The sequence below is a fragment of the Colobus angolensis genome, unplaced genomic scaffold, assembly GCF_000951035.1.
Source record: "Colobus angolensis palliatus isolate OR3802 unplaced genomic scaffold, Cang.pa_1.0 Scaffold112, whole genome shotgun sequence".
In the NCBI taxonomy this organism is placed as follows: domain Eukaryota; kingdom Metazoa; phylum Chordata; class Mammalia; order Primates; family Cercopithecidae; genus Colobus; species Colobus angolensis.
In genome coordinates, this window is record NW_012112253.1 from 7,416,546 (window position 1) to 7,438,275 (window position 21,730).

The following is a 21,730-nucleotide window of genomic DNA, read 5'->3' on the forward strand; positions in this document are numbered from 1 at the left end:
TTGTTTAAAATGGCTCTCAACCCTTCGAGAAAATCTAAATGTATGATTTTTGGAAATAGGTTTAAAATGTAAAAGTGGTAATTGGATCATTGTTTTCATGTATAAACACTGCCAGTTGATTAGATAGGTCCCACCCTGATTGAGGGTATGTCTGCCTCTCCCAGCCCACTGACTCAAATGTTAATCTCCTCTGGCAACAGCCTCACAGACACACCCAGGAACAATACTTTGCATTCTTCAGTCCAATCAAGTTGACACTCAACCATCACAAGCCCACCCCTTGTCAACTTGAACCCATACACATCTCCTGAAATCATCCATTATCTGCAATGAAAGACAATAATAAAGTTATAATTACACCTAACATAATACAGCTATCCTTTATACAACTGGAAGCACACTAATCCTTAACCTAAATGCTATTACATAAAGCTAACAACACTTAAATGCTGATATGAAGTCTATCAATCTTGTGTAACATGATAAAGGAAAAAGAAAGGAAATAAAACGAAGATGTTTTCTTAGTACAAATGTATACATGCACAAACAAGTTCTTAACAAAGTAAGGAGGAAATCCAAATACTAATGACAATTACAGTTCTCTTTTCTGCAACTGATCAAGTGGTCATAGCTGGTATTGATGACTACCTTCTTCTACTACCCATTCTGTATTCCCTTTGCCTTCAACAAGCACCTTAGCGGGTCATGGTGTTTTTTACCTCGTAGAGTGACCCAAACCTTCATTCCTGAAGGGTCTGGGCTATTTATAGTCCTTCCTGGACTGCGTTGTTGTAGTTTCCCATTGACCTTAATCACAGGGCATGATAATACTAAGAGACACCCTAAGGGATCTCCTGTATTCCACACACACTCTTCCTTACTTTCATTGTGGAGTAGAAGACTGATTTCATCTTGATAGTCCAGGTTAGTCACCCCAGCCAACGCTGTAACTCCATTCTTAGCCTGTAGACTTAGAGGTGGGGGAGCCCAAAGTGTCCAGGTAACAATGTTAACTTCCAGTTTAATGGAATCATTATGTCTCCTAGTAGCAGCATTCCTCCCTCTAGAACTAAGACCTCTAGGCCAGCAGAACACAATGTCGGGGTAACAGGAAGCAAGAATTTTGCAAGTGGGTCACTAGGGGTGATGGTGAGTGATGCCACTTTCACTTCCACCCCTTGATTCCTGGACCCGTGAATCCTTGCTATGGGAGAAACAGTACCATATATCGGATGCTGATTCAGGGCATACACAGCCTTCTGGAGAACTTTGCCTTGGCCCTGCAAAGTGTTGTCAGCTAGTTGGCTAATTGTGTAGTTAGCTAATTGTGACTTCAAACGGCCATTCCACCATTCTGTCAATCCAGCTGCTTCAGGATGGTGGGGAACATGATAAAACCAGTGAATTCTAGGAGCACGAGCCCATTGCCGCACTTCTTTAGCTTTAAAGTGTGTGCCTTCATCAGAGGCAATGCTGTGTGGAACACCATGGTGGTGGATAAGACATTCTGTTAGTCCACGATGGTAGTCTTGGCAGAAGCACAGCGTGCAGGATAGGCAAACTTATACCTGGAGTAGGTATCTATTCCGGTGAGGAATACAGCACAGTTTTCCAAAAAGGTCTTTTCCCTTGCCCTGCAAATGTGTTACCTTTGATATGAATTAAGGTTATAGTTTACCAAATACGTGTGGGTCTGCTTCTGGTCTTTTCTAACTTCTGTGATCTGTCTATCCTTGTGTCAATACCACATTGTCTTAGTTATAATAGCTTTATAATACATCTTAATATCTTAATGTTAATCCTTTGCAATATTGCTTTGGCTATTCTTAGACTTTTACATTTCCACATAATTTTAGAATCAGTGAATCAATTTCTACAAAGAAACTTTATAATTTTTATTGGGATTACATAAAATCTATTCACATTTTCATATACTGAATTTTCTAATTCATGAATCCCTTCACTTATTTATCTTCTTTCATTAATTACAAAAGTTATACAACTAAGGTACACAGAACACTATTTTTTATTGATACAAAAAACTTTTTACATGGGATCCATGTGATATTTTGTTACATGATAGACTGAAAAAAGATTAAGTCAGGCTGTTTGGTGTGTCTGGCACCTCAAATATTTATCATTGAACAACTCAAGTCTTCTAGCTATTTTGAAATGTACAATACATTGTTGATTATAGTCATCCTACTCAGCTATTAAACATAATAACTTATTTCATCTGTGTAACTGTACATTTGTACCCATTAAGCAACATCTCTTGATTCCCATTCCCTCTCCCACAGACCCATTCCAGCCTCTGGTACCTATCATTTATTCTCTACCTCGATGAGATAACCTTTTTTAACTCCCGCGTATGAGTGAGAACATAGGATATATGTCTTTTTGTGCTTGACTTATTTCACTTAACATAACGACCTCTAGTTCCATCTATGTTGCTGCTGATGACATGATATTCTTTTATATGGCTGAATAATATTCCATTGTGCATATATACCACATCTTCTTTATCAATTTATCTGTTGATGAACACTTAGGTTGATTCCATATCTTTGCTATTGTGAATTGTGCTGCAATAAACATTAAATTGCAGGTATCTCTTTTGATATATTGATTTCTTTTCCTTTGGATAAATACCCAATAGAGGGATTGCTGGATCATATGGTAGCTTTATTTTTAGTTTTCTGTTAAATCTCCATACTGTTTTCCATAGTGACTGTACTAATTTACATTCCCACTAACAGTGTATGGGCTTCCTTTACTCTGCATCCTTACCAGCATCTGTTACACTTTTTTATCTTTTACATAAAAGCCAATCTAAGTGGAGTACAATGATGTCTCCTTATAGTTTTATTTGAATTTCCCTCATAATTAGTGCTGTTGAGCATTTTTCATATACCTGTTGGTAAATGAAAATACCACTTGTGTATCTTCCTTTGAGAAATGTCTGTTCATTTCCTTTGCCTACTTTTTAATGAGGTTTTTTTTTTTTGCTGTTGAATTGTTTGAGATTCTTGTATATTCTGGATGTTAGTCCCCTGTTGGATGAAGAAATTGCAAATACTTGCTTTTTTGTTTGTTTGTTTGTTTGTTTTGTTTTGTTTTGTTGTTGTTGTTTTGAGATAGGATCTTGCTTCATCTCCCAGGCTGAAGTGCAGTGGCATGATCTCAGCTCATTGCAAGCTAGGCCTCCCAAGCTCAAGTGATCCTCCTGCCTCAGCCTCCCAAGTAGCCAGGATTACAGGTGTGCACCACCACACCTGGCTAACTTTTGTATTTTTCATAGATAGGAGATGTCTTTATGTTGCCTAGGCTGGTCTCGAACCCCTGGGCTCAAGCAATCCTCCCACCTCAGCCTCACAAAGTGCTTTGATTATAGGTGTGAGCCATGGCACCTGGCTGAAGTTGCAAATATTTTCTCTCATTCAACACATTGTCTCTTCAGTCTGTTATTGCTTTCTTTGTTATGAAAAAGCTTTTCAGTTTAATGTAATCTCATTTGTCTATTTTGTTTTTGTTGCCTGTGCTTTTGAGGCTTTAGTCACAAAATATTTGCCTTAACCAATGTCCTAAAGTGTTTTTACTACGTTTTCTTCTAGCAGTTTTACAGTTTCAGGTCTTACACTTAAGTCTTTCATTCATATTGATTTTTGTGTATAGGTTGAGAGATAGGGGTCTAGTTTTATTATTTTACATGTAGATATCCAATTTTCCCAGCACCATTTATTGGAAAAGTTGTCCACTCCCTAATGTATGTTCTTGGTGCCTTTAAAAAAACAAATTAGTTGGCTGTGAATGCCTGGATTTACTTCTGGGTTCTCTATTCTGCTACATTGGTCTATCTGTCTGTTATGATAGCAACACCATGCTGTTATAGTTACTTTAGTCTCGTAATATATTTTGAAGTTCAAGTAGAGTCATGCTTTCATCTTTGTTCTTTTTGCTCAGGATTGTTTTTATTATTTGTGGTTCCATATAAATACTAGGGTTGTTTTTTCTATCTCTGTAAAAAATGACATTAGTACTTTGATAGGGGTTGCATTCAATCTGTAGTTTGCTTTGGGCAGAATGGTGATTTTAATGATATTAACTTTTTGAATTTATTGAGCATAGGGTGTCTTTCTATTTGTTTGTGTACACTTCAATTTCTTTTATCAGTGTTTTAGAGAGTTTTCCTTATAGAAGTCTTTCAACTCTTGGATTAAATTTATTCTAGATTTTTTGGGGGTAGCTATTGCAAATGGGATTGCCTTCTTAATTTCTTTAGCAGGCAGTTCATTCTTGGTTCATAGAAATGCTACTAATTTTTGTATGTTGATTTTGCATCCTGCAACTTTACTGAATTTATTTATCATATCTACGAGTTTTTTGGTAGAGTCTTTAAGGTTTTCTTGATATAAAATCAAACCATCAGCAAAGAGGGATAATTTGACTTTTCCAATTTGGAAGATTTTTATTTGTTTCTCTTGCCATATTTCTCTGGCAAGAATTTCCAGAATTATGTTAAATAGAAGTGCTGAAAGTGGTATCCTTGTCTTGTTCCAGTTCTTATGGAGAAGGTTTTCAACTTTTTCCCATTCATTATAACATTAGCAGCAGGTGTGTCATATATGGCCTTTCTTATGTTCAGACATGATCCTTAAATGCCTAATTCATTGAGAGTTTTTATCAAATGTTGCAAAATCTCAACATTCAACAAGGAATGTTGTATGTTATCAAATGCTTTTGCTGCATCTAATGAGATAATAATATGGTTTCTGTCCTTCAATCTGTTGATGTATCACATGTATTGATTTGCTGATGTTGAATCATTCATGCTCCCCTCAGATAAATTCTGCTTGATCATGGTGTATTATCCTTCTGCTGTGCTGTTGGGTTTGGTTTGGTAGTATTTTGTTGAGGATTTTTGCATCTATGTTCTTCACAGATATTGGTCTGTAGTTTTATACCAGGTTAATACTAGCCTCATAGAATGAGTTGGGGAGAATTTGCTCCTCTTCAATTTTTTTTGGGAATAGCTTCAGGAGAATTAGTATTAGCTCTTCTTTGAAAATTTGGTAGAATTTGGCAGTGAGGTAAGGCAGACCTGGAATTTGTTGGGAAATTTTGTATTACTGAGTCAATCTTGTTAATCCTTTTGGTTTATTTGGGTTGTCTATTTCTTCTGGGTTGAATCTTGGAAGGTCATGTGTCCCGGAATTTTTAAATGTTCTCTAGGCTTTTTACATTGTTAATGTATGGTTGTTCATAATAGTCTCTGATGATTTTTATTTCTGTCGTATCAGTTATAATGTCTCCATTTTCATTTCTGATTTGATTTATTTGAGTCTTTTTTTCTTGGTCGGTCTAGCTAGTGGTTAATTTTGTTTATCTTTTCAAAAAGTGATGGTTTTCTAGTCCTTTGTATTTTTTGGTCTCAATTTCATTTATTTCTGTTCTAATCTTTACAAATTTTTTTTCCTTCTATTAATTTTGGGTTTAGTTTGTTATTACTTTTCTAGTTCTTTGATGGGTATTATTAGACCATTTATTTGGGATCTTTCTTCTTGTTTTTATGTAGCTGATTATTGCTATAAGCGTTCTTCTTAGCACTGGCTTTGCTGTATCCCATAGATTTTGGTATGTTGTGTTTCAATTTTCCTTTATTTCTAATTTTTTCCTTAATTTCTTCCTTAACCAAGTGGTCATTCAAGAGCATGTTTTTTAAGTATTATGCATTTGTAGTTACCTAAGTTTTTCCTGTTATTGATTTCTAGTTTTATTTGGTTGTGGTCTGAAAAGATACTTGATATACTTATGAGTTTTAAAAATGTGTGAGATTTGTTTTGTGTCCCAATCTATGATCTATTCTGAAAGAATGTTCCAGGTGCTGATGAGAAGAATGTGTATTCTGTGGCTGTTGTGTAAAATGTCCTGTAAATGTCTGTTAGGTGTATTTGTTCAAATGTGCAGTTTAAATTCACTGTTTCTTTGTTAGTTTCCTGTTTAGTGCTGTAAGTGGGGTATTAAAATCCTGAACTACTTTTCTATTGAAGTGTATCTCTCCCTTTAGATCTAATAATATTTACTTTATATATCTTGGTGCTCTGGTGTTGTGTACATATAATTACTTAGAATTGTTATTTTCTTTTGCTGAATTGATTTCTTGATCATTATACAATCACCGTTGTCTCCTTTAATACATTTGTATTTAAAGTCTGTTTTATCTAATGTAAGTATAGGCAATCCTTTTGGTTCTGGTTTCTCTTTGTATGGAATGTCTTTTTCTATCCCTTTACTTTCAGTCTGTATGTGTACTTTACAGTTGAGATAGATTTCTTATAGCAGCGTATAATTGGTCTTTTAAAAAATACTTTCTGCCAGTTTATATCCTTTAAGTGTAAAGTTTAATCTATTTACATTCAAATATATTACTGATATGTGAGGGCTTATTCCTGTTATTTATTAATTGATTACTGATTGTTTGGTATATCATTTGTTCCTTTTATTCTCCCTTAATGTTTATTATTGTGGGTTGATAGTTGTCTGTAGTGGTAATATTTGTGTCCTTTCTCTTCTTTATTTTTGTGTTTGTGCTACCATTTAGTCTGTACTTTCACATGTTTTCATGATTGTAGATGGCATCTCTTTCTTCCCAGGGAGGACTCCCTTCAGCATTTCTTGCCAGGCCATTCTAGGGTGATGATTTCTCTCACCTTTTGCTTAGTTTGGAAAGATTATTACCACTTTTTTTATGAAGGGTAACTTTACTGGGTATGGTATCATTGGCTTGCAGGTTTTTTTTTTTTTTTTTTTCCCCAGCACTTTGAATAGATCATCTCATTCTCTCCTGGACTGTCAAATTTCTGAGGAAAAACTCAATGTTAGTTTGATGAGGTTTCCTTTATGAGTGACTTGATGCTTTTCTCTTGCTGTTTTTTGTTGTTGTTGTTGTTGTTGTTGTTTTTCTTTTTTTTTTTTGAGATGGAGTTTCGCTCTTGTTGCCCAGGCTGGAGTGCAATGGCGCGATCTCAGCTCACTGCAACCTCCACCTCCCAGGTTCAAGCAATTCTGCTGCCTCAGCCTCCCGAGTAGCTGGGACTCTTGCTGTTTTTAAGAGTACTCTCTTGATCTTTGACTTACTACAATTTGATTATAATGTGCTGAGGAGAAGACTTTTTTGCACTGTGTTTGGGAATCTCTAAGCATTCTGTATCTAGACGTCTAAATCTCTTCCTAGACTTAGTATGTTTTCAGCTATTATTTCATTAAATAGGTTTTCTAACTTTTTAATTTTCCCTTTGTCTTGTGGAACACCAAAAAATTTGGTCCCTATAAGGTATCTCATATGTCATGTAGGCTTTGCTCAATTTTTTTTTTTTGTCTGCCTGTGTTATTTTAAAAGACGTGTCTTCAGGTTTTGAAATTCTTTCTTCTTGAGCTATGGTTGAGCTATTGAAAGTATTTCATATTTTAGTTAATAAATCATTCAGTTCAATTTGTTTTGTGCTTTTTGAAATCTCTAGAAAATTTCTCATTCATATACTAACTTATTTTTCTGATTTATTTGCACTGTTTTTCTGTATTCTCTTATCTTACTGAGCTTCTTTAATATTCATATTTTGAATTCTTTATCCAGGATTTCATAGATTTCTTTTTTTAGTTAATCTGTTGCTAGAGAACTATGTCTCTTTGGAAGTACTATCTTTGTGGTGTTTTTTTTGTTTGTTTGTTTTTTCCCCATGTTTCTTATGTCCTTACATTGATATCTGAACATCTGTCATGGCAATCACTTCTTTCCACTTTTTAACTTCCTTTCCTAGGGGAGGACTTTTTCCTGAAGATGTGTCTGTGGTGTTTGTTGGGTATGGTACTTTGGCTTTGATTCTGGGTGCATGCCGTAGTGTAGCTCTCATGATTTCTGTGGCTCTAAATAGCTTCATTGAAGTCTGTGATTTTCCTCAGTGGCCTAGGTTGTGGTTATTAGGGAAGACTATGGTGAACTTTTGCTTGTGACAGGGACACCAGATGGGCCTGTCCTTGGGCCCCAGTGGTAGCAGCAGCATGCTATGCATACCTGTCCTTGGGCCCCAGGACAGTGTATGCTGGCACTGTATTAGCAGACCCAAGCAAGCCAATTCTTGGGCCTCCAGGCAGCTTGTTTGGGTGATGGTAGTGGCAGTCATGGACTGGTGGTGAGTGTGTCCTTGGGCACTTGGGCAGTTTGCATGGCGTAGGTGATAGCAGTAGTAGTGGTGGGACTAACCTTTGAGTCCCAAGAGCTCCACAGTGGTGGTGGCAGTGGTTGTGACAGGCTGGGCAGGCCAGTCCCCAGACTCACAGGTGACACGTGTGTGTGTGTGTGTGTGTGTTGGGGGGTACCCATTATGATGGTAGTGGCAGGTTGGGTGGCCCTGACTTCAGGGCCCTTGTTGGAGTGCTCAGGTGCCAATATTTATGGACTGGCCTGGGTACTCCCCAGGCCTCTGGATGCCATGATTGGGTACTAAAGGGTGGGGGTCACAGCCAGGCCCAGTGGACTGATCCTCACATCCTTCAGTAGTGCTTGCAGATACTGACTATGGAAGGCAGGGGTAGTGTGACCCCAGGCCCCAGAATGTTCATGTTGGGGTGGCAGCAGCCATACTGCACTCCTGGTACGGGGGAGAATAGAGTCAGTTTCAATGGCAGCAGTGGTACACAAGTGACTGGGAGGTGTACATTTCACTTGCCCTTTGGCCCCAGTTGAGGCAGCCTACTGCTATGGCTGTCACCTGGTGGATTTGTTGTCCTTAGGGTGATTAAAAATGCACAGCAGCTTCACATTTGGGAGCAGTGTGGTAGCTGCCAACGGCTCACACTTCAGCCCTAAAGGTAGCGGGCAGCTGGAGTTGTGGCTGCAGGTGGAGCATATCATTAAGGTTCCAGGGATATGAAGATGCAGGGGCTGTTGGGCCCAGGGCAGAATGCAGTCTGGTGAGGGCTGAGATATCAAAGCGACAACTTGCTGCAGCTGCTTAGGACTTGGGGGTGTGTGGGAACATGTATGCTCCCTCTCCGGGGCAATGTCATCACATGGTCTTCAGGTAGCTCCCTATGTCGGTCTTGGGGCTCACAACAGTCAAGGGAATTCCTATGGCTGGAATGTGGGAGTCTGTAGTGGAAATGTTGATCACTAGGAGTCACCCACTTACTCTTTTCTCATCTGGAGAGCCTTTCCTGGCTCCTAGCCTATCCCACCTGAACAGACTGTATTGCTCTCTTCCCCTTCCTTGCTTCAGGTATTTCCTGTCACTCTCTGTAGAATTCCAGTGTTCTTTCTTATATGATATATGTGAACTGTGACTATCCACTCATTTCATTCTTCGTGGAAGAGAATACAAGATGTCTGGTCAGGCATCTGGAAGCCTCACTGATGTTTTCAGGGTAAAGACTTTCGTCAATCATTCACAATCTTGTATCTGTCTTCATAAGGGATTTTGTTAAGTAGTTTTCCACTCTTTGTAGGACTTAGTGGGTTTTGAAGGAGAGTTATGTTGGCCTCATAAAATGCTTAAGAAAGTGTTTTCTTTTTTCTTTTGCTATTGTCTAGAAGAGCTTGTATAAGAGTGGCAGGTTTTGTTTTTTTTTTTTTTCCTCTGTATTTGAAGAAATTTCAATTTTTAGATTTTGAATGAGTAATTGTATCTAAAACACTTAGAAAGTAACTGGCATTTGAGAAATGCTATAAAATATTAGTATTCTTATGTGCTTGAATATCCATTTTCCTGTGTAAATCATTACATTAAAATGCTAGGACAGAACAGCTGTGGGCTTTACACAAGGGTAACATACTTGAAGCCATTCCTTTAGAAGTTATCCTTCGGGATTTCAGCATTTATTCAATTATCGATTACCACTCAGTGCATTTTCAGAAGATTTTTATTTTAGTTTTTCAACTGTTCTGTTGCCATAAGATTCCTAATACATAAATGAGAGGCAGGTTTTGATAGAACATAGGTTTTTTTTTTAAAGTTCAGGGATACCCGTGCAGGTTTGTTACATAGGTAAACTGTGTCAAAGGGGTTTGTTGTACAGATTATTTCATCACCCATGTATTAAGCCTCGTACTCGTTATTTTTCCTGATCCTCTTCCTCCTTTCACCCTTCACCCTCCAATAGCCCCAAGTGTATTTTGTTCCCTTCTATGTGTCCATGTGTCCTCATCATTTAGCTCCTACTTACAAATGAGAACATGTGATATTTGGTTTTCTGTTGCTGCATTAGTTTGCTAAGGATAATGGCCTCCAGCTGTATCCATGTCCCTGCAAATGACACGCTCTCATTCTTTTTTATGGCTGCATAGTATTCCATGGTATACATCTACCACATTTTCTTTATCCATTCTATCAATGATGGGCATTTAGATTGATCCAGTGTCTTTGCTATTGTAAATAGTGTTGCAGTGAACGTGTGTGTGCATGTGTTTTTATAGTAGAACAATTTATATTCCTTTGCGTACATACTCAGTTATGGGATTGCTGGGTCAAACAGTATTTCTCTCTTTAGGTTTTTGAGGAAACACCCACCCTGTCTTCCACAGTGGCTGAGCTAATTTACACTTCAACCAACAATGTGTAAGTGCAGGACATAGTTTTAAATAATGAATATGGCTAACTCCATCTCATGTCCATGAAGAATTTTTTTGCAGCTATTAGCTTTACACTGAGGTCATGACACATCTGTTTTCTTCCTAACATAATCCCAAGTATCTCCTTTCATTCCAAATTCCAGCCCTCTCTCTCCTTTCTCCTCCACAGTGGCATTTTTCAAGGGTTACCTCCATTCAGAGACCCCATATTTTCACATCCACTCACTTCTCAACCCAAACGTGGTTTCCATTTCTACCATTCCACTGAAATGACTTGTTGCCAGGGTGCTTCCAAACCGTCACATCATTAAGGTCATGATTCTGTACTTACGTGATCTCTGCAGCATTTGATGTTATTGACCACATCAGCTTTCTTGAAGTATGCTCTGCCATTGAATTCTAGGGTGGTCCATGCTTACTGTTTTTCTCCTCTGTATTTACCCCTGTTTCTATTTACACTCTTAACTGACTTGCCTTTATATATATGACATTGACTGTTGAGTTCTTCAAAGTTTAATTTCTTGAAGCATTTAGTTTCAATCACTTTGATATGCAGTGTTTGGCCTTAACTTGTGTATATATCAAGTACAGTGTGTTACTTCTCTGAGAACTAAATCCATATATTCCATTATCTTGCTGACATTCCCATTTGGATGCTTTTCAGACACCTGAGATTCAGTGATAAAACTGGACTCCTGTGGTCCTCTCACAGCAGTTCTTACAGTTCTCTCCCTTAGTGAAAGGTAACACCATCTTCCTAGACCTGGAGACAGGGTGAAGAGCCATCCTTGACTCTACTCTCCCTCATCCCATAGTCCAGAAATTGTTAAGTCCTGCTCACTTTATCTCTTCACCACCTCTCAATTCTACTTATTTTTTCTTCCAGCGCCACTATTTGAAAGTCCGGGGTGTTATTCATTTATCAGGAGTACTACAAAAGACTAATATTAATAACTCTTCTCTAAACTTTGAAAATTGCTAGGCTATGCATTGCAGCCAGAATATTTTTCAAACTTAAATCTGAGCATGGCATGCTGTTTCTTGTAAGTATCTGTTTAATGTCTGGCTCTACCAAGGGGATGCAGTCTGTTTTGTTCCAGAAAATTATCAGCATTCAATATAGACTTGTTAAATGATAATTTACAAGAAAAAAGAATCAAAAGACTGTTTTACCACCTGGAAATAAACATTATATTTTCCTCTGATACGTAGGTAAGAACTTCAAATATAAGACATAATTTAAAAGGTTATAATTGACATAGCCAGGGATTATAAATAATATCACACAAAATAAGCTCTTAATGCAAGAAATTAATCTCCAGGATAGATCATACTAATCTGTCCAACCCAGCCCTCTGTTCTCAAAGCAGCACATGAAAAGGCAGAGAAAGAAAAATAATCTCTATGACCTGGCCTGTTAAACAAGTATTTATTTCCTGAGTGACTATTAGGTGCTAGCTATAATGGGCTATTCAGTGGAGGACAGTGGTCAAAGCCTCTTATGATGTATGGCAGATGCCAGAAAGATATGAAAGATGTGAGGGTACAAAAAAGGAAGTTGGAGTCACATCCAGCCACAGGATCAAGCCTCTTTGGGGCAGGAGACTTGGAAGTGTTGAAGGAGAGTAGAATCTATTCAGAAAGAAATTAGGGGGAGGTCCTTCCAGTCTGAATGAAGATTAACTAGGCATAATGTAACTGGCATCATGGCCATGACATCTGAGAGGTTATGAGGGCCTCCACTTGGGTAGTGGAAATCAGAACAGAAGTGGTTAATGCATTGACACTAGACCTACTAGGCTTTCTGGGTTGGGAGACGAGGACAACAGCACGAGGAACAAAAAAGAGGATGACCGAGAAATTCCGAGCCCAGAAAATGCCAGTCCCAGTAAGGGAAACAAAGAAGCTGTAAGGAGATTATGAGGGTCGGGGTTCTGAAGACAGGGAGAGACAGATGATGTTTAGTTTCTGACCTGCTGAGGTGTAGATGCCTATTACATAGAGAGACAGGACTAGAAATGGGAGGATAAAGTTTGAGAAGAGAACCAGGAAAACTTGGCAAGACTTCAGCATCCCTACTTAATTATCATACTGTGAATCCATAATCTGTAAATTTTATCGAAAGCATTTTGGAATCTTGCCTAAAAGTTTTTGACGATTTGTATAAATCTTAACATGTCACTTACAACTAACATTCCTTTTTAACATCCAATGTCTACTTAATTAACAATTGTTTTCTATATACAGTTTATTCAAGGTTGATTCGGTCCTGCTCTTACATCCCAGCTGGTGTTTGGGTCCTAAACTTAACACTGAGAATTTCAGTCGGGCTACAGAGGAAAGAAGTCTAACTAATGATGCCTTCTTGTCGGGCAAATAATTTCATTTTGAAATTCTATAGCAAAAGAACAACAATAAAGTATTGGTTCCACTTTTAAATAAATAAGGGGTTATTTTGCTGCTGAAAGTTTTCATTCAAATGACTGATCAGATCTCACATGTCTGTTTAAAAATGTCTGACTTAGGTCGTTACAAAATGACAGACAGTGATAAACTAGATGATAGTTAGAAGCAAGACAATGAGGCATTGTTTACACAGAAGATTGAGTAACTGGTTTGACAAAAGAGGTTCTTGGGTATCTATTGTATGTACAACTACGAGATTTACTGGAGTTTTTATAATTTCTGCAAGGCTCTTTTCCAGCCAGCTTCATTAACTTGAAGTAAATCAAATCATGCAGAAATCTGGCTCAGCCAGAAAGCAACCCAGTGAGATACAACATGAAGAAAAACAGACACTGGATGATAAGATTTAGAATCTTTGGCATTTTTCGTAAACATTTTGTTTGAAGATTATTAAATTACAACCCAGAGACAAAAAAAATAAAATAGGGAACTCACTATTAAAGGAGATCTTTTTACCTTTTCTTTATCATACATACATATATAAAAACTGCACAAAGTATGTGTCAACAAATTACAGTCTTTAAAACGTAAATATCATTTAAACAGAGTTAATTGCATACATTTTATATATGCACAAAGTCAGGATTTTTACATGGCAGGGAAATACTGTGGCATGATGAGGTCTGCAGAGACAGATGCTGTCAAAGGAGGACTCTGCGGTGGTATTTTCTAGAAATGGGGTTCTGAAATAAATTTTTATTGTATGTAGCTTATTTTACTTCTAAGGGGACCAAAAGATACATTTGAGCAGCTGAAGTATTTCTACTTTCTGCTTAAAACATTCAGGCAAACGAAATGATTATAATAATTAGGTAAGCAGCCTTATTAGTCTCTTGGTCTTCAGTTCCTTATCTTTCTAAATACCTACAGAATTCATTCATTCATTTCTCCCCTACCTCCACCTGCCTTTCTGAGATTGTATGTTGACATTTTATAATATTTTGAAAATATGCAAAAAGTAAAGTCAGAAGAAGTGGCAGCAGAAAGCAACCAGATACTTTCATGGAAGCCTCATTTTTCAAGTGAGTGATCTCCAGGGACCTTCCTGGGGCATCCATGGCCAGCAATGGACCACGCTGCAGGCTGACCATCCAGCACCGAGAGGTTTCCCAAAAATTCACATACATATCCTTAATAATCATGGCTGAAAGATCCCTAAAGGTTTGAGCTAATTCTGGTAATTATTAAAAATGTCTTTCAATAATATACCGTATTTGGACAGATGATGGCTACCGAAGACTTGTTAACTCGGAGAAGAGACTTACGCCCATGAACAATAATCTGAAAGGAGTGTGGGGATGGGGAGTGGAAATAACTGAATCTTAATGAGAGTCTGTTGGAGGTGTGAAAACAAGTTCAAAGTCGCTCTTGAATCCAAGTGGGCTTCTGGCTGTTCTCAAGGAAGGTGGTGTTCAGATCCATGGCAGCAGCCTTGTTGTCTCCTATTTCAGAATGGATGTTAGTCTTTCCCAGTCTCAGGATTGTTGCTTTTCGCTGGGCTGACCCTCTATGCAACTCGGACACCCATGCATGGAGGTGTGTGCACATGCATGTATGTCTGTGCACGTGAAGGAGGAAGAAGAATACAGGGGGTGCCACAGGGCATGCATTTCAGAAGGACACCTTGGGTACCACTGAAACAGCCATAATGTTGGTCTAATCAACCAAACACAATATTGGGTGCTGCTGTCCAAAGTCAGTGTGTGCCCTAGAGAGCGCTGCGCTTCTTCCGCAGGGGGCTATGGCTGCTGCAGAGTTTCAACTCTGCGTACTGCACCTGTGAAAACAAACAGCCGTGATGCTGGCGGTTAGGTAACCCTAGCTCACCACAGTGTGTGCTAATGGCTCCCCAAGGAGAACCTAAGGCAAAGGAAGGAAGGTTCAAAGGTAATGAATCATTTTCTAAACACAGGAACATGGAGGGATTAATTGCAGGAAGGATTTGAGAAGTCATGCATCATTTCTTGAAACCAAAATATTAAAAGCAGATTTTTCTAATGAGATGCGTGGGTTTCTACCTTCTCTGGGCACTGCAAGATGATGTTCGTTTTGTGTATGCCAGTTTTCAACCATAAGTAAGCTTAATAACTGCCTCTTGGGAATGTTTATCTTAGTATATGATACAGCAACTTAGGATTATTCATTTAAAAATATCTAAAATCTTGGGGAAAACATCTCAGAAAATTATATACATTTACTTTGCCTGAGAGGAAGAAATGCTGAAATTGATACCCCAGACTTTTATATAGATTTCTCTTAGAAATTAATTTCATTTGCAATGTAATGGCTAAAACATCTGTGATAAATATGAGTACTCAGGATTCCCCAGTGGCAAACTGTCACTGTGTTATTAGAAAGCACCCTTGGCGATATAGGGAGGATCTTACTCGCATACTGTATATCTTCCTGGAATGCTCTTTTGTTGCATCTCTCTGTGTTCATGCCAACTGCAACTGGAATGGCCACTTTGAGGGCTAGTGCCTGGACTGTGCACAGAGAATCCTTGGGGGCTTGATGGAAATTTCTATTCTTCAAGGATACAGCATGAACTCACACTGCGACCCAAGTGATGGTACATTGCAAACGTATTGCTTTAGTGTATGGGCTTTGATAGGCTGCTGGTGGAATGGCTTTATTTAAAATATTGTATTACAGACCACATGTGCTCCCTATTTTTAGCATTTGTGCCAAATTCCCCAAGGACATTATGCCTGATCACAGAAGTCAGGCTGTACTTTGTCAGAGGCAGATAAATGAAGAAAACACCCCATTCCTTATGGTGTTTTGTGAAAGTGCCCTAAGGGAGCAGAGGATGACATACCTGTCAATCTTCAATGCAAAACAAACAGGGGCCCGGTTATTATTTTTTAATTAAGTAATACAAATGTTAAAGAGTAAATTCATCGTTATAGATTGTGTTTTCACAGCTAATTATAAAATGAAGTTTAAAGAAAGATAGCATCACAGAGTCCATTTTAATTTCTAGAACTCGGAATGAAGGGGAAAGAAACTCTAAGGCCTAGGCGCCCCACATCTTTGCAATCCTCCCTGAGCTGCCAGGGAACCAATTATGCTACAGTGACTCAAATATGAAAATCAATATTTGATTTGGGATTCTCTAAGATATTAAAGGATTGTGTCTTTGATCATCTTGATGATATTTCACGCCATGGTCTCCCCATCTACCTATTCAGTGATCTCTATTCTCCATTAGAGAAATTGCCGCCTGCCCTCCTTCCTCTGGATTTATAGCAGGCTGATCCACAGGGGCCAGGATCGAGCTACTCTACATGACTTTCTCGTATTGTTGCCTTCGTTAATCTCTGTGTATCCACAGAAACAGGACGCTGCTGGACTAAGTGACCATTATCTGTGAATAATACTTCTGATTGATCTCACATTATTTCACACTGCCTCTGCCTCTTTGTGTATTAGAGTAAATGGGGGCTGCACCCTCAGCATCCCTAAGTCTTCAGAGGGAAAGGGATAGAACGGAGGCCTAGGAGATACATCACGGCAAATGAGAATAAAAAGAATAATCCTCTTGTCCCCTGCTTCCCCTAAAATGCTTGCCACCCAGAAGAAGAAGAAGAAAATAAGCAACACTCCCCGGCTTTGGATCTCATGCAATTCTACTCACTGAGCCCATTTTATCCTCTTTAGGGAGGCAAGCAATCGAAAGGGGACAAGCGTCAGTGCACAGTAGCCACACAGTGTGAGTTTCAGATCATTCTTAAGTAGCTCTTTTTCAAAACAATTTCCCCCAATCACCTCATGCTTTGGACAAAGATTTTTCTGCCACTTCCCTGCAAGCCAGGCCTCTTTAAGGATTTTCTGGTTCCTTATCTCAATTACTCACACAAGTGAAGCCTTGTGCTCCTCTGGCTCCAGGGCTGGCCAGATTTCAGGTCGGGGCCACTGTTGGTGGTGACCATTCATTACGTACCTTTTGAACATCAGATGGTACCCTAGAGAGGAAGTCTAGTAGCTCGTTATTGTCGATGCAATAGGGATTTCGAAGCTTCTTAGTAAATTTATTTATGCCTGAAAAATAGAAACACAGGAGATCTCTTTATCAATCAATCGATCATCTATCTATCTAGCATCTATCTTCAAAAACTTGCCTGACTGGGGGGTGAGGGGATATTCACAAGTAAAAATTAGTGTGAAAACAATTACCAGACCTCAAGTCATGCACATGTTGCTGTCATGTGGAATCATTCACAAATACCTTTTCCTGAAGGCAGGAAGCAGGGGCTGGTGAAGAGGGGCTCTGCCTTCTTCAGCTGTGAAAATCCCATTACAATCCCAGCAGCAGGGCGACAGAAACACACGCTCAAACTGGGGAGCACGCTGGCTCTTTTGGAATACACTGATTAACAGCCTCCTCTGCTATGCAAACAAATGTCCCAGATGGGAAAAGGCCTTCATTAGCCCAAACAAGTCCCTGCTTGGAGGCTCTGGACCAAACATAGCGGTGGGAGGCAGAGGGCGGGAGATGTTTTTTTGTTGTTACAAAGAAAACTGCAGTCATCCGTCTTTCCCCACCTCCAACTCATTTTCACAGGTTTCTCTCCTCTCACAGCAGAACAGAACCTGACATGTTGATTGTACTTTGATGCTGCAGGAAACTGTGAAAAGTTATTATTGGAAAATTATCTTGCTATGGTTGCTAACTTAATTTATGGATCACAACGTCGGCGCGTGGGTCTGTCTGGGCAATGGAGAACATGCTAATTTAGGATAAGGACAATGATAATTAGAAACGGATTCAACGTTTAAGACGTCAACATCCTATAGACTGTCCCTCTGTGGTGGCTGCACCTTGGGCTCCCCTGCATACCCAGGACACGCTCTGCCCCTGGCTTACTCTTTAGAGGGGAGTTCCTCTCAACCACGTTTTGTCTTCTCCTCTGCTCTTTGGAGCTGCTTTGACTATATCCGGAGCTCATAAGCTGTAGTCTTTTCACCAAATGTCAACCTGCTTTTCATGTTGAGTTTTAGAAGCAGAAAGACTAGGTGGCCTTCTGAAGTTTTGCCACAGGGTGCTTGTTTAACAAGGATCATATCTGAAGGGCTGTCAGTCCCAATGATGCTGAATGAATTCTTAGCTTCGTTGTACTCTGAATGGCTCCTACTCAGAAGTCAAGGTAACATTTAACTGTTCACTAGTCCCCAACACACAAAGGGTTTGATTTTTTTTGTTGTTGTTCATTAAATATTATTTTGCTTTCATCTGAGGACTAGGCTTCCTGCATGGCATTATACCTGACACAATGCCAACCTCCAGTCATTTCTTTGGAGGGTCAGATTTACATCTGCTTTGCAAATGGGAGCCAGCCATTGTGCCCAAGTAAATGGTGGCTTGGCGGTTGGGCTGGTGAAGATTCCTAGCAAACGATCCCCTTTCCCTCAGGTCAAAGCTGCACTCTGCCTTTTTTCCCTCTACCCCCACAGCAAGCTTCATGTTTCTAACTAAAATTTCCCCCAGTGTTCCTTTACATTAAAATACTCTTACTGTGTTATTCTAAAGACATTTAATTGTAGCATGGGCTTTTTGGCAAAAGAAAACAGACAAGGCAAAATGATGAAGGGAGACAAAGACGTATTGAGAACAGATATATCTTCTATTGTTAATTATATATGGTGTGCGCATCTGGAGTCTTTACAATGAAGAGCAAGGCAGGGATAATATCACAGCTGATCAAAACACTGCATTCTTAGTCACTGAGAAGATTATAAACCTGCACAGTAGCTCAAATGCACCAATAAGGGCAAAAGTATTCCACAATGCACTGAGACTATCTATGTTCGAAAAAAACAGAATACAAATTATAGGGCACTCAGACTGCATGTTTTAAATGCACACCTTATTTATGAAGGTGTCCAGGATCAAATGTTCCAATAATTCTGCCCTATTAACAACTGTGTGAGACTGTCTACAGGAAATCATAGAGTCCTTGGTTATTTTTTTGTTTTAAGAGATGGGGTTTCACCATGTTGATCAGGCTGGTCTTGAACCCCTGACCTCAGGTGATCCACCCACCTCAGCCTCCCGAAGTGCTGGGATTACAGGCATGAGCCACCACACGCAGCCACCTTGGTCATTCTTTAAGGGACAAGAAAACAAAGGTTATGATGTAGGAATACCTGGGTCCCAGTTTTGGCTTCATCATGTATTAGCTGTGTAATTTTAGAAAAATCACCTTCCCGTACCTCACATTTCTTACTTTAACATTTGAATAATAAAGACCTCCTTATAGAGTTTCTTGGGTAGATGGGAGAATCACGTTGGGCAGTACAGGCAAAATGATACTGTAATCTGAAATTCTACAACAATGCAGAGGGCTACCATCATTACTGTAGATACAAACAAACAAGCTAAGGAGACAAAGGAAGTGAGGATGGAAAAGAGCCTTTAATACTATTAAAGTCAGTTATGATGTTATAAGTTATAAGTCAGTTATGATGACGTAGACACATTTAGAAATTGTGGCTTAATCTATTGGCATGCTAAACATACCTTAGATTTTTTTTAGTACAGATAGAGCGTATACCTGTTGTAAAGTAGTTACTTTTTTAGCAAAAAAAAAAAAAAAAAAAAAAAAAAAAAAAAACAGAAAAAAAACAAACGGGATAAAATACTGAAGATTAACATTTTGTTGGGAAAGATGCTATCTATGTATTGGTCCTGGATCATAGACTGAATTGATCAGTGGGGTGGAATGAGCCCTACAGTTAAAAAAAAATATCACTTGGAGAAAATCAGAAGAGATGAAAAATTGCATGGCTGCTTTGCACATTTGCCCACTTGAGAATAACCACTTGAAACACAATTATAACACCATTTTTCAGATAGTTACATGAGTGACCAGCAGGTAGCTCCAACTGTAATACATCGGTTGGGATGAGGCAAGGATTCCTTGCCTGTTCATTTATCAAATTCTGAGTGTCTTCCATGTAAGAGATATTGTGCTATCAAATGAAGATACAAACTTAAACAAGGAATAGGTCCTTCTTGCAAAAAACTAAAAATTTAGCTTAGAGAATTAATATCTACCTGAAAAAACAGAAGTGGTTTCAACTAGAACTGAAAAAGTATAATTATAAAACCTCTACGAATAGAAGGAATATGGGAAATCTCTCAAAAGGAAATCCACATGGGATCTAATCCTGAGAAATGCTCTGCCTTCTGGAAATACATACCTCATGTAAGTGACTAAAATGTAGTAGATAATGTTTGCTAAAGAAAACTTCAGATATCCTTAAAATCTACTTCTCACTTAATTTTCAAAAATCACACTCCTACACAAGAGAGGTCATGGGCCGAACAAAATGTCATCTATATAGAGCACAGGTATTAAGCTTGCAGGCTCATTCATTCAGAAAAATATTTAAGTACTCATTAAAGGTCTATTACATAAATGTGGCTACACTAAGAATTATAGGGCTAAAGAGGAAATAAAATATCTCACCTATCAAAATAATTTTGGTGCGTCCAAAAATATTCCCCATAGCTAATATGAAATTAGACTGTTTTTATGTGCTTATGTGAAATGATTCTACTACTTATACAAAAATATGACGAGGATATAGAATATGGAAATCTAGCATATACAGTTAAATTTTTTCAAAAAATTCAAAACATAGAACAAAAGATTTAAGGATATTATTCACCATTTTAGCACTCAATAAAAAACGAATAAGTAACTTAGAATAAGAAAGTCTTCTGATCCTTAAAGTTAGAAAAACCACTAAAACTTTAAGACATATACATTTATCTCCTTTGTGAGAAAAAAATTGCTTCAAATGATGCAGTCACGTAAGAAATTTGCAAAATAATGTCCTGGCCTATGCTAGCTAGGAACTAATTTGTCTTAGGATAAATCCTAACAGAATTTCAGAATATATTCTAGGATGGCATAGCAGTTTTTACGTAATGAGAAGAGGCAATAGATCACGTGGTAATTGTCAAGGCTTGTGACTACATTCACTATGGTAAGCTCATCAATAAACTATGAGCTCCTGTTTAAAATGTAAAACTGAAGAACCAGACATGGAGTACAAAGCTCAGAGGGTTACTATCGGCCCAAGAGAGCATAATAAACTCCATACCATTTAATAACTTTATCCATAAAATGAAAAATAGAGCAATATTTCATTAAGTAGATGTAGAAAGTTGTTGGAAACCTGCCAGGATCTTGGAGGATAAGATCAGGAGTCAAAGTGATTTGGGTATAGAGAAAGAGGGATTGGAATCTCAAAATTGATGATCAATGAGAAAATACAGTATACATTTTGTTTGTTTGTTTATTTGTTTTTGAGATGGAGGCTTGCTCTGTTGCCCAGGCTGGAGTGCAGTGGCTTGATCTCAGTTCCCTGCAACCTCTGCCTCCCGGGTTCAAGCGATTCTCATGCCTCAGCCTCTCAGGTGGGTAGCTGGGATTACAGGTGCCTGCCATCACCCTGGCTTATGAAACAGGGTTTCACCATATTGGCCAGGCTAGTCTCGAACCCCTGACCTCATGTGATCCTCCCGCTTCTGCCTCCCAAAGTGCTGGGATTACAGGCGTGAGCCACTAATACTGGTATCCAGCCAGTATTAGTCTTCTTTGTGGAAGGAAAGATGCATAGAAGCAG

General features: G+C 38.6%; 1 protein-coding gene across 2 annotated transcripts in view; it reads right to left on the reverse strand.

The window, feature by feature from the left end:
- Nucleotides 1–9,897: 9,897 nt before the first annotated feature.
- The window catches only part of MCTP2 (multiple C2 domains, transmembrane 2), a 194,614-nt gene continuing 182,781 nt past the window's right edge, over nucleotides 9,898–21,730 (reverse strand). For both annotated transcript variants that reach the window (XM_011957959.1, XM_011957951.1), the window contains 2 exons: nucleotides 17,037–17,134; nucleotides 9,898–14,867 (listed from right to left, as the gene is read on the reverse strand). In XM_011957959.1, coding sequence (XP_011813349.1) covers nucleotides 14,799–14,867; nucleotides 17,037–17,134 — 167 coding nt within the window. In that variant the 3' untranslated portion in view covers nucleotides 9,898–14,798. The remainder of the gene's footprint in view (nucleotides 14,868–17,036; nucleotides 17,135–21,730) is intronic.